At 43.9% G+C, this 19,055-nt stretch overlaps 2 protein-coding genes across 5 annotated transcripts; both read right to left on the bottom strand.

Annotated features, from left to right (window-relative positions):
• Positions 1-1,862: 1,862 nt before the first annotated feature.
• On the bottom strand, positions 1,863-4,096 carry LOC127781765 (AT-hook motif nuclear-localized protein 17-like). Of its 4 annotated transcripts, none has more exons than XM_052308792.1 (3): positions 3,786-4,096; positions 3,375-3,443; positions 1,863-3,299 (listed from the first exon to the last, which is right to left on the bottom strand). In XM_052308792.1, exon 3 carries the CDS (start codon positions 3,141-3,143, stop codon positions 2,172-2,174), a length of 972 nt encoding a protein of 323 aa, XP_052164752.1. In that variant the 5' UTR covers positions 3,144-3,299; positions 3,375-3,443; positions 3,786-4,096; the 3' UTR covers positions 1,863-2,171. The 4 variants fall into 4 exon arrangements, with proteins under 4 accessions (XP_052164752.1, XP_052164749.1, XP_052164751.1 ...); XM_052308789.1 differs by having other exon boundaries at positions 3,375-3,446; XM_052308791.1 differs by having other exon boundaries at positions 3,375-3,446; positions 3,779-4,096.
• A 1,912-nt stretch (positions 4,097-6,008) lies between these two features.
• LOC127781761 (ubiquitin carboxyl-terminal hydrolase 17-like) lies at positions 6,009-13,768 on the bottom strand. Its single transcript, XM_052308784.1, has 11 exons — positions 13,094-13,768; positions 10,646-11,507; positions 10,490-10,572; positions 10,160-10,245; positions 9,911-10,073; positions 9,334-9,454; positions 9,061-9,218; positions 7,955-8,039; positions 7,565-7,780; positions 7,232-7,293; positions 6,009-7,056 (listed from the first exon to the last, which is right to left on the bottom strand). The coding sequence occupies exons 1-11, from the start codon at positions 13,519-13,521 to the stop codon at positions 6,384-6,386; spliced, it is 2,937 nt and encodes a 978-aa protein (XP_052164744.1). The 5' UTR covers positions 13,522-13,768; the 3' UTR covers positions 6,009-6,383.
• Positions 13,769-19,055: the final 5,287 nt, after the last annotated feature.

Consider the following 19,055-nt stretch of genomic DNA (forward strand, 5'->3'; position numbering starts at 1 on the left):
GACGTCTCACTCCACGTCCGCGTGATCCAGGGGCACGCGATAGGAGCTTTCCAATTTCCACACCCACGAGCCGATCGAGCGCGTGCGGTGATGGCAGACGAACAGGCGCATCGAGGGAAGCGTGACCGCGGGGAACAGGATCCTCTGAGGTAGATCTACGTTAGAGGGACGTCCGACGCCGCTACACCCCTTGATCGGCATCGGATGGAGGTGAATAAGCACGGTAGATTAACTGGCTTCTTTTCTGCTCACGCTGACAAAATCGAACAGTTTACTCGCTCGCAGGGACGTCGGCCGGCGCGGAGAACGACGGCGTCATGGCGACGTTCAGCGCCTCGTCGTCGCGCGTGCAGGTGCGTGTGGCCAGGAACATCAGTGCGTACGCCGCCCTGGAGCGCACCGCCACCGCCTGCGCCAGCCGGAGTGCGTGCCTCGGGGGATGGCGAAATAAATCCCGGCCGGTTGTGGCCCGCCGGAGACGTAGTCAACGTGGCCATGCAGCACCCATCCCGGCAGCAAGGCCCTCCGTACGATCACCATGTCGTTCAACTTGCAGGGGCTCATCGCAAATGCCATTCACTAGCACGCTGGCATGTATCCAAGCTCAAAGCACAACCATGATGTCGATTCTGGCAAGAAGAGTAAGATTCAGCAGTGCTCCGTCTGAGCGTGAGCTCGAGGAGGCAGCTAGCCATGGCCCATGCAAGGTTCGGCCAGAAGCGCTGACCCCAGCGACAGGAGGTCGGCGCAGGCGAACCACACACTCAACACGGACGGCTCCGCCGCAGGATGCTGCGTGCTGCGGGCCTGCGGCACCGTCGACGAAGAACTCGGCGGCATATGACGAGAGAAGCGGCCGCCGGCCAGGAGCGAGCCTTTCCGTTTTCGTGGGTTGATTTGTCAGCGTGGACCGAAAAGAAGCTAGTTGGTGTGCTGTGCTTGTTTACCTCCGTTCGATGCCGATCCAGCGGCGTAGCGGCATCGGACGTCCCTCTGACGTAGATTGCTCTACGTCAGAGGATCCTGTTCCGAGAACGGAGGGAGCCGGGACAGGAGCCGATCGATTCTCAGCCGAAGGGAGCCAGCCGAGACTTGTGCTAGAGGCCCTACGCGCGCTCTCGTTGGATCGGTAGCTGGGCCACGTGTCGCTCATCCAGATTGGGGTTGCACAGCAGGCCCGCTGCACCCCTCCTCCAAATTTTTTTCCTTAGTTTAATGGCCTATATGCATGCATGTCTTATATTATGGAACATCTTAAAAAAGTGGTTGTGCCTTATATTATAGAATGGAGGGAGTACTACTAGAACCAGAATAGGATAATAATTCTAAATTTATATCCATGTAATTTTGGCCCTTTTGTCAATCAGAATCATGGTCAGAACAAGCTTGTTTTTTCTGTGGATTATAATTCAAAACGATTTTAAAATTAAAAGTTTGGTGTTCAACAATAACTTTGGATGAATTTTATATGTCCTCATAACCATCATAAAAATGAGTTGGGAAATGAAGTGACCATAATACCCCGAAATTAATCTAATTAAAATATAAAAATTGAAAATACTTTTGCCGATACTTTGGTACGTCGTATGTATTTGAGTCGATTTTTAAATTCGTTCGCTTTTGAAAATATATAAGGAGTCGTATAAAATATCCTTTTAAAAAAATCACATACTAAATTGGGACGAGAGTCGGACTCCTAATTGCTTCAGAATTTTTTTCAAGCCATAAGAAAACAACATATAGAATATGACCATCATCCGAATAAGAGTTCCGAATTAGATAACAATACTATCAAAATAAAATTCTCATATACACTTTTCAAAAAAAATCTAACAATAATACGATTAAAATAGTCTTCACCCTTTGCAATGCACGAGCAATTTTTCTAGTCTAAAATTCAAAATCAGTTCCAAATTAGTTTTCAGCTGTCCAAGCAACAAATAGTAGAAAATATAAACACATTCCAAATTTTCGATCTCACCGGACATTGAGTCGTCAACCCTTCGTGAGGTAAACAGCAAAGTTAAAAACCCTAATGACTTTTACTAGTGAGCCAACATCAATTAACTAGATATATTTTGATACTCTATGCAACTTTGCAAGAAGATCAAAGGGATTGCCTTGGCCTTGCATGTCATCACGCAAGCACTGCATCACTAGCTTCGATTTAGCTATTGGTACGGCGGCCGTGGCCGTGGTGCGCTCGCCGCCGCCGCCGCCGCCGGCGGCCATACCTCTTCATGCTGGCACGCTGACGCGTACACAGGTTGAGTCGTCGTCGTCGTCGTCGCCGTCGCCAGAGCTATGCCGCGCGGATGCAGCGGTGTCAAGTGATGGTGCTCCGGTGGCTCCGTTCGGCGCCGCCCGCGGTGTTCGTCAGCGTCGGCGCCGCTGCCGGAGACGGGCGCCGGCGCGTCGTCGTATTCCGCGGGGAGGCGGTGGAACGTGGGGCTGGCGAACGCGGCGGCGACGACGACGACGGTGGTGGCGGCGACGAGCGGGCCCGCCACGGCGCCTCCGACGATCTGGCCGTGTGGCCCCGCGAGAGATATCGAGAGGCCGCCGAGCGCGGCGCGTGGCGCCGCCGCGGCCATGGCGGGCGGGAGGAACGTCGCCGATATGGAGAGGATCTCGTACCGGCCGTGGAACACGACCACGGCGGCGGCGGCGCCGCCGCCGATCTCCGCCGCGGCGCCGGAAGGCAACGGGTGGCGGAGCGAGACGTTGGCGACGGCGCCCGTCCCGGCGAGCACGCAGATCCCGAGGCCACGGCGGCGCGCGTACCCCGCAAGCGCGCCGGCGACGTCCCCGCCGCCCGGGATCTCCAGCACGTGCGACCGCATCGCCGCCGCCGCCGCCGGCTCGGCCGCCGCCGCCTCACGCGTGACGACCACCGGCGGCTTCGGCTTGTTCTTGGACCCCGGCGGCCGCCCCCTCCTCCTCTTACCCACCACCACCACCGCAGCAACACCCTCGCCGCCGCCGCCCGCCGTCGTCTCCTCCGCCGCGCCACCACCACCATCACGGCTGTCCACCTCGTCAGAGAAGCACTCCAGCTGCTGCTTCTTCTCGCCCATGGCGCCGCCGCCGACGACGAGCTTGCCATCGCCTTCTCCTCCTCCCAGCTGACTCCTCCTCTCCATACCTCCCTCACAAGCAGCAGCTAGCTACTCCAGCTTGGAGTGTGAGTGCAATAATAGCTAAGCTAGGAGGAGGGTCCCTGGCTGCTTTACCCTACCGGGAGAGATTTCTTGCCGGGAGAGGGAGCACGGCGAGGTGTAAGTGTAAGTGAAGCAAAGCTGGAGAGAGGAGAGACAGGAGGAGGACAGGATTAGCCACTGGATCCGGAGAGAAAAGGACATGGAGCTCATTACCTAGCTAATAATGCCATACTCCGGAGCCTCTGGTAGCTGGTAGCTGCAGTTTATTTCCAATCTCTCCTGCTGCTGAAATAGTATAGATTTTCATTGACATTTTAAAAATCTGTAGCTGTAAAATTTAGAAAATAAACTGACTAGAAACCCAAAGTTGATAGCCTAGTTTTTTCATATTCTTACTAGAATTCTAGAGCTCCTCCAACAAAGATGGAGAATAAGATTAAGTGGGTACGCAAAACAAGAAAGTTATTAGCATATAATCAATTAAATTTTTATTATTATAAACTTGATAACTGGATTTATTTGATATTTTAGAGTAACTTCTATATAGAAAACTTTTATACAAAACATACCGTTTAGCATTTTTAAAAGCATGTTAATAGAATCGGATAAAATCTTACATCTTACCTGTGATGCCATAAGTAGGGCCCTTCCATTTTCCTTTGATCTCCTTTCATCTTTACCCCTTTCACCGTCTCCTCCTCCAACTGACATGATGCATGGCCGGTGTGTGTACGCTATCCAGCATCCACCCACCGGCCGGCCGCCGCACCCTTTGACGGCACGGCAGCGACACACACGCACAGCCGCGAATCCGCCGCCACCTCTCACGCTAGCTTTTTCATGTGCCGACGCCGCGACGCGAGCGAGAGATCTGAACATATGCATGCTAGTACAACTGCGCGTTTTGAATGTTGTAGTAGCTAGAACTGTCAATTATGTGGAGGATATTTTGGAGGGCACTCTAAAACCGATCGAGCTATATTGGTTGATAAGATTGACAGGGACGTTTGCAAATTGGACGACCAATATATAATCAAGCACGTGATATAAACACTTTGGCTGGCTAACGTGATAGGCCCAAGCGATGGACCTGATATGATCCATCCACCTGTAGCTGGCTTATCCAATCTTGGTCCTACTCCATCTCTTATTTATGGGTTTATGCGTTCAACATTTGACTGTTCATCTTATTTAAAAAATTATAAACAAAATCACACATAAAATATTATTCATATTTATCATCTAATGATAAAAAAATATTGATCATAAAAAAATTTAAATAAAATGGGCGACTAAATATTGAACATAGAAACCGACAAATAAATTTATCTTGAGACAGACGGTGTACTTGGCCCGTGGAATAGGATGGAGTTAATGTTGTTCGCTTTTTAAGGGAAAGAATCCAAAGCTAGCCGCACTCTGCTATCAATCGGTCTCTATCCGTTATCGACCCGTACGTATCTCTGGAACGCGACGTACAACATGTCAAGGGTGTAGTAGTACTTGCAGTCTTGAATAATTCATTCACATGTTCGTACCTAGCACGCCGACACATCAAGTAAAAACAGAATTTGAGGAAGTGCTGGTTCCTGATGCCTACTTCCTCCGTTGTAAAGTTCATATTTAATCCTTGAAGTACAAATTAAGATAGAGCAAAAACGACCAAAATACTCTTCATTGATGGAGAAAATAGTATTGATGATTGAGTATGTAAGGGTATTGAAGTAATATTTTTTTTATTTGTGGATAACCTTATTTTGGAACAAACAGTATAATCTAAAAATGAACTTATTTATGAACGAAGAGAGTACTTCTATAGGCAAAACAAAATCAATATGTGAATAGAAGCGTTAAAATAAATTCCCTCTAGTTATATAATTCTTATCATTTTGAACATTAAGGTTGACTATCAGTAATGTCTAAAAATATAGTTTAAAGGCACTAGAACAACGTATACATATTAGTCTTCGAAAGCACTTTAATAAAATTGATTATTTATTTATTTATTATATTTATATTATAAAATTATATTCAAAGGGTGTGTTCTAAAGTGAGTTTTCAGACGGATGATTAGTCGCACGTAAACAAGAAACATGATTAGTATATGATTAATTGAGTAAAAACTTAAAAAAAATAGATTTATTTGTTTTCTGAAAGCAATTTCTAGATAAAAAGTTTTCACACGTAACATGCCATTTAATAGATTGAAAAACGTGCTAATGAAGATCGAGAAACTAAGTTTAGGGTGCCCAAATGGAGTTTAGAACGCACCCAAAAGATATGTTTTGCATAATGTAAGTGTCATTGTTTAGAATGATATAAACTATAGAACCGGAGGGAGTAATCAACTTATGGATGAACTGATATGTGTGCATGTATGCTCTCAATATAATGCTTCAGCTTAGTAGTCAGACCACATGCAATTATATGTGCGTGGCTTTGAAATTAAGTAGGGTGGAATTAGCTGCAAAGTGGTTGCTCCTCCAGTACGTCCTCCTGTTGTCTTGGTTAGAATTCGTGGTGGCTTTGGTGGATCAGATAGAGACGCTACAATCTACATCGACAGCTCTGGTTTTGACCTGGCAGGCACAGGCACAGCACGTATGGACGGAGACGGAATATGGTATGGTATCATCCATGCGCATCCCCTTCGGAGAAGAAATTGGTTGCTGAGCCCTATTTCTTTTCCAACAAACGGAATGATAGCTGAATACGCACGTTTTCGTGTTTCTTTTTTTAAAAAAAACATTCTTATATATAACACTTTTAAAAAAACTATTTTAATTTTATTTTTTAACTATAATATTTAATTTATTCGGTTGTACCCTTAAATAATTATCGTAAGTCGCTCAGCTATTTAGCTACCTAGCCAAACATCCTAAACTTTACACAAGAATCTGTATTTCCATGTCATAGCAATATAGCATACACAGCATCCGTGAGACCATGATACGCTCGTTAATTGCTGCACTTGTCAATCACCCCACCAGGCTTGCTAGCTAGCAGAGCAGATGAAACCAGGTTTGCCCATCCGCTGATCGAATTGAAGGCAGCAGATCAAACCTCTTGGGATGCAGATCCAAGATGAATAAACAAGATGCGTGCACTGACTGAAATTTTCAGCCATTATCTACAAACTGAGCCATTTTTTCCTTTTTCATTGCAGTGGGGTAATAATACATCCTACATTATTATACCTCTACAACCCAAACCCTCCACATGTCAATAAAATGTTTGGGCCGTCCTTTCCCTAGCCGATCTCCTCAATAAAACACTATTGGCTTCTCCAGGATCATGCTCAGTCCCATCTAACCTCCTCCTATATTGTTCTGTTAACTTACTACTAAATTGATGTTTACTTTGGTTAGTATACAAGGAAGAACTTTCATCGCCCTGATTCCAACCCTCCCTGGCACCCTGAAGCCTGTGCTCGTCAGGCCTATACTGATCCACCTCTTGACCTGATGAACTGGTACCCAAGCTAGACTTTGATCGGGAATAAGTCATACGGTCGTTTTCCCCATGTCCGAACATAGAGCCATCAAAGTATGAAACTTGATCACCAAATATGAGGCGTTCCATATCCTCACTGGTAGAGTTTCTAGTGCTTTCACTGCTGTCGGTGCTATGTGACCCTGTGTCGGAACTGGTGAAAATTGATGAACTCTCACTTGGACTAGGAGATTCTGCTGGCGAATATGGTCCATGTCCAAACTCGTCATATGTATGGGGCAAATCATCTGTCATGTGATCTGCGTACATCTGACCACCTTGGTGTATGGGACCTCCTCCATGCCACCGTCCTGAATTTACCCTTGCCTTGTCCTTCTTTACACGTGCTGGATCTTGAGCCATCAGCGCTGGCCTTACAGAGCTTGGAGCTCTTGGTGAACACCTGAAATGGTTGACAAAGGATTTATATGTCCTGATAAAGATCCAGGCAAGCACAGACAAGTAATTGCCAGTGTCTGCTATTCATGAGAACTTCTCTTTTTTCCGCTCCTTGAAACAAGTGGCAAAAAGAAAAATAACAAAAAGGATCTTCTCTCTAATGAAACAAGAGAATCTACCTTGCATAGAGCAGCATGTATGCGCACTTCGACATGACATTTTCCAGAGATACAGGTTTGACCTGAACAAAGCAATTTACCCTCCAGTTAGAACAAAACAATGGTGCAGTGCCTATTGAAGTCGCGTATTCTGTTCAGTATGCTTTCACTAACACATAGATTATCCTCAGTAAGTAGTACTCTCATAGCTAAAGATTATTCATTACTTAAAATAGGAAAACAAGGCTCCGGAAGATCCAGGAATGAACATAATCGGCTTTACTAAATAGTGTTTTACCAGTGATAAAACATTGGGCAGGTATAGGCAAAAACATGGTGAAAGAGCTTGTTTACCTGACTGTCATCTGTTTTGTACCACTTCCCATGCGTGTCCTTCACATAGCATACATAATGACCAGAAAAGGCGGCATTCATAATATCATGATGGACAACCACTGCATACAGGCTGTAAACAGGGGAAGTGTCATCAGCTTTTGGGCTCATATAGCGCTGCAAGTTCAAGGTCTCTGGAAATCTGATGGCTTTGTTGATCTTTCCAAACTTTCCAGACTGTATAGATACAGAAGAAAAGTATTAGTCAAACACTAAATACAATTTCAATGCTTGTTGGACTTATTCAAAACTAGGATAAATGAAACAATGAACTCTTGAATAAGTAAACAAGTTCCTTCAGTGTTGCTATGATAAGAAAAGCAAAAAAAAAGGTCTTATTGTAGATGATACCTGATATCTTTTCAGCGCAATAGTCAGGACATTTGGTGCTTCCGATATTGTCAGCTTCTTTTTAGCGCGCTCATGCGATTTGCATCTGACATTACATAGTAGAGTTAGGAGTATCAGCATTAGGGACTAGGCACAAAAGCAGTCAAGTTACACAGAAGTGATTAAATATGTAGTTATTACAGCTCTAACACGATACATTTATTATAGAACTAGATTAACAGGACACGTCTTATGACATCCACCTTCCTATTATTTCACAGAAGCAAAGCAATTTTAACAAGCAACAGAGCGTTCCACCAATTCTTTTTCAAAAGTCCCTCGAGAAGATATCTCGTTTTCAAGACTAAAATATATGCAACTTTTGCATGGATATACATGACAATTTCTGGGAAATCAATTTTCCATCTCAACAATTTGCCAGATCTGAAGGCACTACTCATGCTGTTGTAGAAAGCTTGGATACGGTAGTTCAAAAATCAAACATGTGATAGCGTTTCAATAAGTCTATCGTGACAGTTAACCACCATGGTTGGTCACTCATACTTCGCCGTAAATTAATAAACACTCTGCAATTCAGAGTTCCCATGTAATGCACATTCAGTTTCACAACAAGTAGAAAGCTCACCAGCATGGTGCTCACAAATAACATCAGTATTTACGTGGTCTTTACGTGATACACTCTACACATTAGACTGGTATCCTCATGCTACCTGATTATGTTATGATACGAATTAATTTTGTAAGGCCTCTCTTGGCCAACTTTCACAAACAATAATGCATGCCTATCCTTTTATTTTTATTTTTCCCTTTCACTAAGGATTACACATTCCCCTCTTAAATCCTGATTAGTGACATGGGAAAAAAAATCGATCCCTAAATCCCAGAAAGTGAATACGAACTTAGGCTACAGGTCTGAGGTGCCTATAATTCGTTTTGAAATTACAACAACACTATAATAGAGGTCCTTAACTTACTACGGTCTCAGTGACAAGCATTTTGAGGATTTTGGAAAGTGGCAAAAAAGATGTGCACTGTATGAACGCATATGAGCACAAAAGGAACAGCAAGAGCTGGCAGAGAAAGATAAGGTCAACTAAGTAATAAACCTGCTGCATTTATATTTATTATCTCCATCCAAGACTTCTGTAGATGTAAATCGCTCAAGTGCTCCTTCCAGTGAACTGATGTCGCCATCTATTTCAACAGTAAGATCCAAAATACGCTCATGTTGCTCAGAAGTAGCATCACATCTTGTGCATCTTATCTAGAAGAAGGAAAAAAGCAGTCAATAGGAGTGGGGCTTCATTACACAGCTGATCTCAGGTAATTGAGTACAAACAACAGAAATTTAAACTTGTTCTGTGAACTGTGAAGAAAACCTTAGATCGCAGATAGCCCCCAAATATTAATTGCATAAGTGTTGTTTCTTCGTGTAACCGATGAGTGCCGCTTTTCCTGGCTTCCTTCATGCATACAGATTGCATAGCATCAATGGCGTACCTACAAACAGATCAGGTAGTGCGGTTCCATCAGACACTATTGTTGAAAAGAACTGGTTGAGCACAATTAACTAAGCTAATTCAAAACAAGGACATTGGCAATGCCAATTCATACCCAAAATAATATGTTTAGGTTGTTTCTACCAGGATTACAACATTATACTGATGCAAACCACCACCAAAACTCTGAATCCAGATGATAGGGAAAAAGGTTGTCATTGCTCATTAGATTCTTCATGCAGACCACAGACCACAGAACCTAATAAGCACTCCAGCTACCACTCAAATATTCAAGTAGGCCTATTAACTTTAATTTTCTGCATGAATATGTGATATGATACCCCCGCTCTTATCCCCCAGTGCATTCCTCGTTGAGGCACATAAATGTTCCTAACTTCTGCTAAACTAATTCTTAACTTCTTAAACTGGAAACTGTCAATTAAAAAAAATAACTTACCTAAGGAATTCATGAGCATCTTCTTGTTTACCAGGACCAAAGCTACTTCCAATGTCAGGCAAATGAGAGAGTATCCCAGTTGGTGACAAAGCAATCTTGCCTTGTCTGCCCTCCCCAACGAGTTTTTCAAATTCACACATGAAGCACCATTCCTTTTTGGAACCTAGAGAGTATGATATATTAAATAATTACTCAAAGAAATGCTTTATGGGAAACAATGATGTAATAAACACAGTAATAGAACATTACAATTTTTTGAATGAAGCCCTCCCAAAAGATATGATGTAAGTGGTCGGGTAAACATTAAGCACTGAAGAACAGCATTTGCATAGCAACTGCAAGAGAGAGGAAAAAACAAGGTGAAACAGGGTGAACACAGAACACTGTACTAAGCTAATTCCTGCATAAACACCACAAATTATCATAAAATTCGATGCAAGCTGTGATATGTAGCCTGATAGCCACAAAAGGATGGGGAGAGCTAAGTTATAAATCTTAGAGAAATGCTAAAATAATGAGATAAGCAAAAAAGAAACACATATATGTGTTCCAACTATCCAGAAATAATCCAAAACTTACCTATTGCCAAGGTTATGAAGACCAAACGGTTGCAATTCAACCTTTTCATAGAGCTTAATGAAAAGCTCATATGGAAAATGTGTCTGAAAAAAATAAAACTATTAGCAGATAGAAAACTCCTACTAACTATAAACACAGCAGTTCAGTTTTGCTTACTGGCTCTGATGGATAATGCCTCACAACTTTTGGTGCTGTTTGCTGCCTGACAATTTTTTTCAGAGATGTTGCCAGGCTATTTGCTGTTGAAATTGATTTCTCTGATGGTTTAGAATTCCTTTCAGCAATATTATCAGCCCTTTTTGATGAATTAGGTGTAACAGAACGTCCACCGGGAACAGGAGAAACTTTATCAACAGTCAAGACAGATGGCACCATTTTTGACACACCAATGTTGTCTGAGCCAGCAGCTTTTGTCTTGGAGTGTCCAACTTCCACATGAAGAGCAGTCCTGGAAGTTTTAGGTTCTACCGCAACAGGTAGAGCAGCTTGAGCATTGTTGTTATCTGCATATTTTTTGCTGTTACTAGTTTGAGAGCAATCCTGGTGCTTCTTGGAATCAATTAAGGACTCTTTGTTGATAAGACTTCCAGAGCCACTAATCTTTGGTGGAGAAGGTTGAGATCTACACACCAACGCCTCATCTAAGTCCTTTGTGTAAGAACCATTTTCAACAGGAGTTGTAGGTTTCATATTTGATTCTGTCTTTCTACTGCCAAGAGAAGCTACTTGTGAAGAACTTTGAGGGAGTTTGACCTCACTGACAGAATGGTCATCATCAGGAACCTCCACCGAAGCAAGTACTTCTGAGGGCATATCTTTTGTTTTATCATTTAAATTCTTCACGGTGGCTGCCGTGTTGGTTTCAGCTATGTTTTCTTCAGAAGCACTTGTCTGCTCAATTTTCCTTTCCTTTGCAACAGAAAGTTCAGCCACATCATCATGATTAGCATCAGTGCTTGGTGGGCGGCATTCATTTTTATGACCCTGTCTCCAGTGGGCTATCTGGCATTTGAAGGAACTGCAAAAAAAATGAAGGTATCATTGAAGTTGAACAAGTAGCACATTCTAATGCCATGCACAACATTACACTATAGCTCAGAATTTTCAATGTATACAATGTAACAAAGATAATAACTTAAGAGTTTGAAAAGGTATCAATGTTGATATCATATCCAGTAAATTAAGCCTCAATGTTAACTATTATGAGTTTAGAATCAAAGGATAAAACTCAGAATAAAAATAGTTGTTGTAATCCAATAATAATATTTGTTAGGATGATTAACTAAACTAATCCATAAAAAATCACTGATAAACTCAAGTAATCAACGGTTCCATAAGTAGTTTGCTAAATTCTTATTACGACTATCAACCTCGAAAACTTCAGATTCGTTTAATCCATAATCATGGGTTAACACATAAATATACTCATGAATGTGTAGCGGGTGATGAAATTTGTCAATGAAAATTATGGAATTTAATTTTCTGAAATTATGGAATTTAATTTTCTGAATACCCTTCAGATTAGCATGATTGATGTGTGTACATCTTAAAAATATATAGTTTTGTGATAAAATTGGGGTTAAATCTTATATTTTTGCAACAAAATGGCTTCAATCTGTAGTATCGGGATATATTCTATGCTAAATCTACAGTTCATTATGGCGTAAATATGTTGTTTTGTGATAATTTTGTCCAAACATTTGCAATTTAGTGAAATTTAAAGGATATGATTAGAGATAAGCTTATGCGCATGAGACAAATATTGTGAAGAATCACCACTGTTAAGCAGTATGAATCTTTTCCCTCCCCGCAAAAAAAAAAGGTATGAATCTTTTCCCGCAAAAAATAACTATGAATTTCAGAGTCTCAACTATTTATTGAACATGGTTTGATAAATCATCTATGTTTGTTGCCTCGATGTAGAGCATCTGAGCATAGGAAGCATCATGTATGAAAACGATACCAGTAAATTCCATCACAAAAATAATATTGCTTTGTGAAAATGATACTTTTCTCATCTAGAGAACATTTTAGACATTGAGATCCTAACATCTTAAACCCGGTCATGTGCCTAAGTTCATTCATAAATAAAAGACAATAATATATGTGCCCCGAGCCAATGGACGGACAACTTTAAGTCAGGCTAAAAAAAGTAAAGTTTCCAAGAAGATCATCATCAACAAAAGTAATAGAAAGAATTGAGCCATTAGGATCCTAGTTGGGAATATGACAGATGAGCGATTCACAGGCTAATGTCTTTCAAAACTGTGTTTCTGTTAGCAATGCCATATGTCCACATTAGATTCTTCAAATGCAACAAATGGGCACAAAGAAAAGACTAAATAGAGGGTTATCCATACCAAACTCACTTGCCAATCAGTTATTCAAGATGGTCATGTTATGCGCAAACCAAAACTAGACGCAAATTCCAGGCTTTCTGGAACCACTAGCCCTCCTCAAGGTTGAACACCGAAATTACTACGAAATACAGAAATCCGCACTACCAATCGCAGAACTCTCTTTCCGATTCCCCTTTCACCCGGTGAAATTTCACGAAATGCAAAGGGGGACTCAGAAGAGGGTTTCAGAATTCAGACAACTCACCAGTACTTGACAGCCTTGCACTGCTTGCACCTGAACGTCGTCGGCCGGAAGCACACCGCGCAGACCCCCTTGGCACCCACCGGCGGCTGCGGCTGCGGCTGGGCCCGGGCCTCCATCTCCGCCTCCGCCTCCGCCTGAGCCGGAACCACGGCCGGCGGCGCCCCCCACGCCGCCTCATCCACCATCTCCGTCGCGTGCACGACGCTCGGGAACAGCTCCGAGTAGTAGGCGCGCGCGCACTCAACCTCCGCCATCTCCGACTCCTCCTGCGCCAGCCGCGTGAGCCGCAGCACCTCCTCCCTCCGCGCCGCGGCGCGCCTCACCTTCCGCCGCACCACAACCCACACCACCACCACCACCGCAATCACCACAGCCACCACCACCGCCGACGCCGACGACGACGACGACGAACCCGCCGCCTCCGCCATCCACCACCTCCTCCTCCCCTCTCACCCCGCTCCCCTCCTCCTCCTCCTCCCCTCCCCTCCCCACCGCATAGATCTCGCCGCCCAACCTCCTCCACCCACCGGATCCGCCCGCCGATCCCGACCCCGACCCCTCCCCCGCACCTCGCCGTAGCCAACCCGCCGAAATCTAGGGCTCCCAATTTTTTCCCCTCCCCTTCTCTCTCTCTATCTCTCTCCTCTCTCTCTCTTCTACTCGAGTTTTGTTTGGTCTTTGGAAGTGACGGAGAGGCAGGCGACGGAGAGAGAGAAGCCGGCGGACTCGAGAGGAGGGAAAGGAATAATAAAAGAATAATAATCCGGCTTGTGGAGGGGGGAAACTGCAAAAAGTGGCTTCGCGAGACGGAGAGGGAAGACGGAGCACGTAACGGTAACGGCCACCGCGACGACAAGAAAGGAATGGGTTCCCACACGCGGGAGGGGGGTGTGGGCCCGAGTGTGTCTGGGCCGTCGGATCGATTCCCCCCGGGTGGATTTCGTACCTAACTTTTGGAATCGCGGGAAAATGTTATTAGCAAGTTTGTTCTTCTTCCCTTTTCTTTTTTGTTATGTGTTCCCGCCAATTAGGTGTGGGGTCCCATAAACTGACTGGTGGGTCCCACGCGGTTGACGTTGAGGGATTTTTCACATGAAAGGGATTTTTTAATATATATATATATATATATATATATATATATATATATATATATATCTGCGGTTGGTAATTGGAATTGGAAACTATTCTAAGGTAATTGGTGATTTTTATTCGTTTTAGAAATTAGAAGAAGTTCGGATTTGTCACAGTTGCCTAAACTGCATGAAGCTTTTATTTAGGCAAATATATTTCCATCAATATCACTTGTTCTCAATATTGCCTACCCGAAATATTCGATGCCATAAAATAAAATACTGTAGTAATAAACTAATAATAATCGTTTTAGTAGCTCAAGACCTTTTGCAAAATAGCCCAATTAAATCAGTTTTTTTTTTCTGTCGACGTCACTTTTTTTCTGTCAATGGCGACGAGGGAAGAAAAAAACAGAGAAATCAAACAAATGCAGCAGCTGAGACGAACCGGCAAATACGTGCCAAACAAGCGACGCTTTTCTCCCTTTTTCCTCCTCCTGATTCGCAGCGTCCGAAGTAGGCATGGTTTGCCTCACCTGGCTTTCCCCCACGTACCTTTCCCCTGCGCACGCGACACGTCACGCCACGCCACGCCACGCCACGGCGCGCGCGCGGCGGCGTCGGCGCGTCGCCCACGTACACACACGCTTGTCGCGCCACCGCCATCCTGCGCCGACGCTTCGCGGCGCCGCGGGCGGACGCGGCGGCGCGGGCGATGGCGACGCGCCGATGTGATATGCGGCTGGTCGGCGGACGGCGGGGGGTTTGGTTCGCCGAGGCGACGCCACGTCGGCGCCGGAGTATCCCAGAAGGAAAGCGCGGCCACCAAATTCCAGACAACCGACTCGCCGACTGCATCTCGATCACAAAAACAAATTAATCATGCTGCATGGTGACATGGTGTGATCTGGACTCTAAATAGCATCAGATCAAAGAGACCAATTGGTGGTAATCATCAAGCATCAGAGCTAGATTTTTAATTAATTAGGCAGCGGGTGAGTTCTGGGAAGAATCCATCAATTTCCATCAACAGAAGCACTCGAGCATGTCGTCGCGAGATGAGTGGACGACGGGAACAAGAGGCGAATTTCACCACTTCTCCTCACGCTCGCTCGCTCGAAATATCAGTGTGTTGTTACAGTCAACTGATTGCTATTGGTCTGAAGTTTCAACTTACACCGGCCTTCTTCTTCTAACCAGTAGTTTAGTTAGCGACACGATCACACGATCTGTTCCACGAGCTGTAGGGTGTGTTTCGTTCGCTAAAATTAAAACAATATGACAGAAAAGTTGGAAGTTTGTATGTAGAAAAGTTTTTATGTGATAAAAAAATTAGAAGTTTAAAAAAAAAGTTGGGAACTGAACCAGGCCGTAACAGCTGTCTATCAGCATGATGCGACGTCGAAACAACTAAAAATTTTCATACCACCCAATTAACGAACAACACACCAGCTAATACTCTGCTCAGGAATCTGCTAGCCTAGTAACAGACGAGATTATTGAGGTAAAAGTGGTAATTGAAATTATGCCAACATGGCAACATTGAATTATGTTAACATGGAAGTCCAAGAGCATGCCAAGACGTGGTGTATACGATTCAGCTCTGCTAATCAAGCTCGTACCCTGAAGAAATTTCCTCCCGAAAACCAATAGCTTGTGGGGTGGTTTAGCTTCCAACGAATTCAACATGTACATGTGCTGAAGAATACTGCAGCAAAAGCATGCGTTGTTTTCTAGTACATGCACTGACCTTTTTTTTTCCTCAGTGGGAGTCCAATAGCCTGACGAATCAAACCATTCATTGATTTCGCAACCAATCCGGTTGCTTTCCACGGTTGTGGTCAGTCGATTAGATGCAACGACCAGCAGGCGATTTGTTTCCGCAATTAGCGAAATTTCACCGAGCTGAATCTTCTCATCAAACTTATTTGGCGGGATTAGGTGCGTAACAAATGAGAATATGAGATTTTTTTTTTCAGGTTACGTTTGCAGAAGCAACCTCCTCGTTTCGATAATTGCAGCCTTTGCAATATAAGCATTTCTCCAAACTGTTTTTAGATTGAAAGTTTGTACCGCAGTATAACCATTCCTCTACTTATTTTATTCATCTCAGCTAATTACAACTATCTCTTATCTAATTTCTTCAACTATTTTATTATTATTGTCTTAACAAGTCATGACTATTTCTTACCAATTTCTGCTAGAACTTTTAGAAAGACTGTATTTTAGCTTGTATTTTTCGTATAAGAGTATTTTAACTTGTATTTGCAGCACGTTATCTCTACAGATTAAACCAAAGTCTCTATCAGACTATAACCTACAGTGCATAAAGTTCTGTAAAGCTCACCGGATGCATTTTGCCTCTTTTTGTTGCCAAGTTCCTTCAGTTTTTTTGTTCTCTTGCCATTCTGGGACAGATAAACACTTTTCTTTGATATGCTAATGCTTATGTGGTCCATCAGCTAAGTGCGAGAGAGCATTGGTTGGGGGCTAATCGCCTGAAGTTTTTTATTACTTGCGTACAGAATTCTGGCTCAGGAAGAAAAGGTTTCAGATAATTCCATATTTCCATCGCTAACCTGCGACCGTCAGATGATGGCGACACACGTTTTCTCCTCCATGCTTGATTGTATTTTAAGTTAGTTGATTCCTTCTGTTTTGTTCTTTGTTGCATGGAGAAGATAACGAAAGAATTTGTTGCGGCTGGGTTTGAAACTGTGTGCCAAACTAAATATACCTAGCTGGCTAGTTCATACATTATGCCGTCCATGGAGTTGGCACCATTCGTGAGTCAAATAATATATTATCATGACCTGAAGATTAGTATATTGCATTGTTATGTCTTGATAATTCACGAATAGGTGAAACTTGCATCATAGGGGAAAAAGACATTAAGAGTGATGACATGATGTCAACCCTATTCAAATTCATTCTTTTATGAGAAAAAAAAATTATTCAAATTTCTTCGTTCTTTTCCACTTACATATCATAGATTATATCATGTTTATATTCGCTAAGTTTGTAGGATTCATGATTTCTTAAAAACGGGGCTGCTATTCAACGGAATCCCGTTAGGACAAAATGATACCAATTAGTTATCAGGTCCTGATACCTCTAAGTTATCACGTCCTGATACCTAACCCGGTATCAGGCGATATTTGCGAGATATCATGTGATACCTAGAAGGTATCAGGTGATTCCTATCACGTATCAGGTGATACTTGCAAAGTATCAGGTTATACCTGTCAAGTATCAAGCGATTCTTACCACGTATTAGGTGATACTTGCGAGGTATCAGGAGCCGGGCACCAAGGCATTGTCGCCGGTGGTCCCATCGTCCACGTCTCATGCCGGAGCTCGTCGCCGGCGGCTGCATCCTCCACCGTCCACGCCATGTCGGAGCTCAGTGGCGGCGGTCGTGTCCTCTCCGTCATCCAGGCCCCACGCCGAAGCTCGTCGCTGATGGCCGCATCCTCCACCGTCCACGCCATGTCGGAGCTCATCGCCAGCGGCCGTGTCCTCCTTGCTCCGCGTCTATCCACTTCGACGATAGCTCTATCCCCGATCGTCGTGACAACCCACATCCATCAGCTCCGATGTCGAGCTCGCGCTGCTCCTCAACACGGCACCTCTCTTCGATTCAGCAACGGCGGCCAAGCCCCACGCGCCATCGCCGTCCTCAGTTGGCGTGAGTAGCTGAGCAGCACGACGGCGACGCCCACAACCTACGGCGACAGACGCCACGCCGCAACCTCGCGTGAAATAGACTGTCTCTACTGCAATGGCTGCCGTGAAACCTGGTTGTCTCCGCACCATTCTTATCCGTAGCTGTGTGAGGCTGGGAGAAGATCCCGTCCTGAACGCTAGCAAACGGTATCCCGGTATTTAGCATTTCCATAAAAAAATACATACATTCTTGGGATAGTATTTAAAATAACTTTTAACTCCGTTACCCTCTAAATATTAATGTAGAATAAGATAATCTATCATATATCCTTTAATTGAATGTTCATTCATTATTTTTTTTCCGATTAGTAGACTTCGTCGTAAACAAGAGGGTAAATTTGATCATGCCACTATGAAACATTGTATTAGAAAAATGTCACTAACAAAATTGAAAGTATATCTGTGTCACTTAACTATTCTAAAATAAGAAACGTGCAATAGCTGTCAAAGCATGTAACTTCTTCCTCTTGAGGTGGCCAGCGACAGATGGACGGGAAGGGATCCAACAATGGCGACCAGAGTAGACATGATAAAGAGGAGAATTGACAGCGACAGGTGGAAGAGGTGTGACAGGAGGAGATCCAGGAGTTGTTGTTGGAGGAGGCAAGGGATCCGACAATGGCAAGAGGACGACGAGGCAGAACGGGATGCACTGACGTCCTAGCAACCACAATCGCCTCTACTCACTGTCATCGAGCTCCCCTTAACCTCTCCAAGTTGTATTGCCATCGCTATTAGGAGCTCGCTCCAGCAACCACTATCACTATTTTCCTTTAGTGTGACCGAGCTTTGTCTGCCTCTCAAAGCCGCATCGATGTCGCCCTTGGGAGCTTAAGTCCGTACATCGTTGCCTCACCAGGTGAGCTCGAGCCCCCACATCGCTACGATGCGCTTGCACCACTCTGCTTCTCCACGGCCATCCATGCCATCAGCCGCTATGACAATCATTTTGTACTATGCGCGCCGGAGATAGAGAAGAAATAATCGGGAGCAAGATATTGACAGAAACCTTAACGATAATAGAACAATTCAAATTTATAAAAGTACCAGTGTCACCTATCCGATTTCGTCTTAACAATATTCTTTTATAGTACAATTTGATAACCGGATAGGTGAATTCAAATTTGCCTTAATTTGCAGACTGTAGGATAATAATATTATTCAAT

This window comes from Oryza glaberrima, chromosome 8 (assembly GCF_000147395.1).
Source record: "Oryza glaberrima chromosome 8, OglaRS2, whole genome shotgun sequence".
Classification (NCBI taxonomy): Eukaryota; Viridiplantae; Streptophyta; class Magnoliopsida; order Poales; family Poaceae; genus Oryza; species Oryza glaberrima.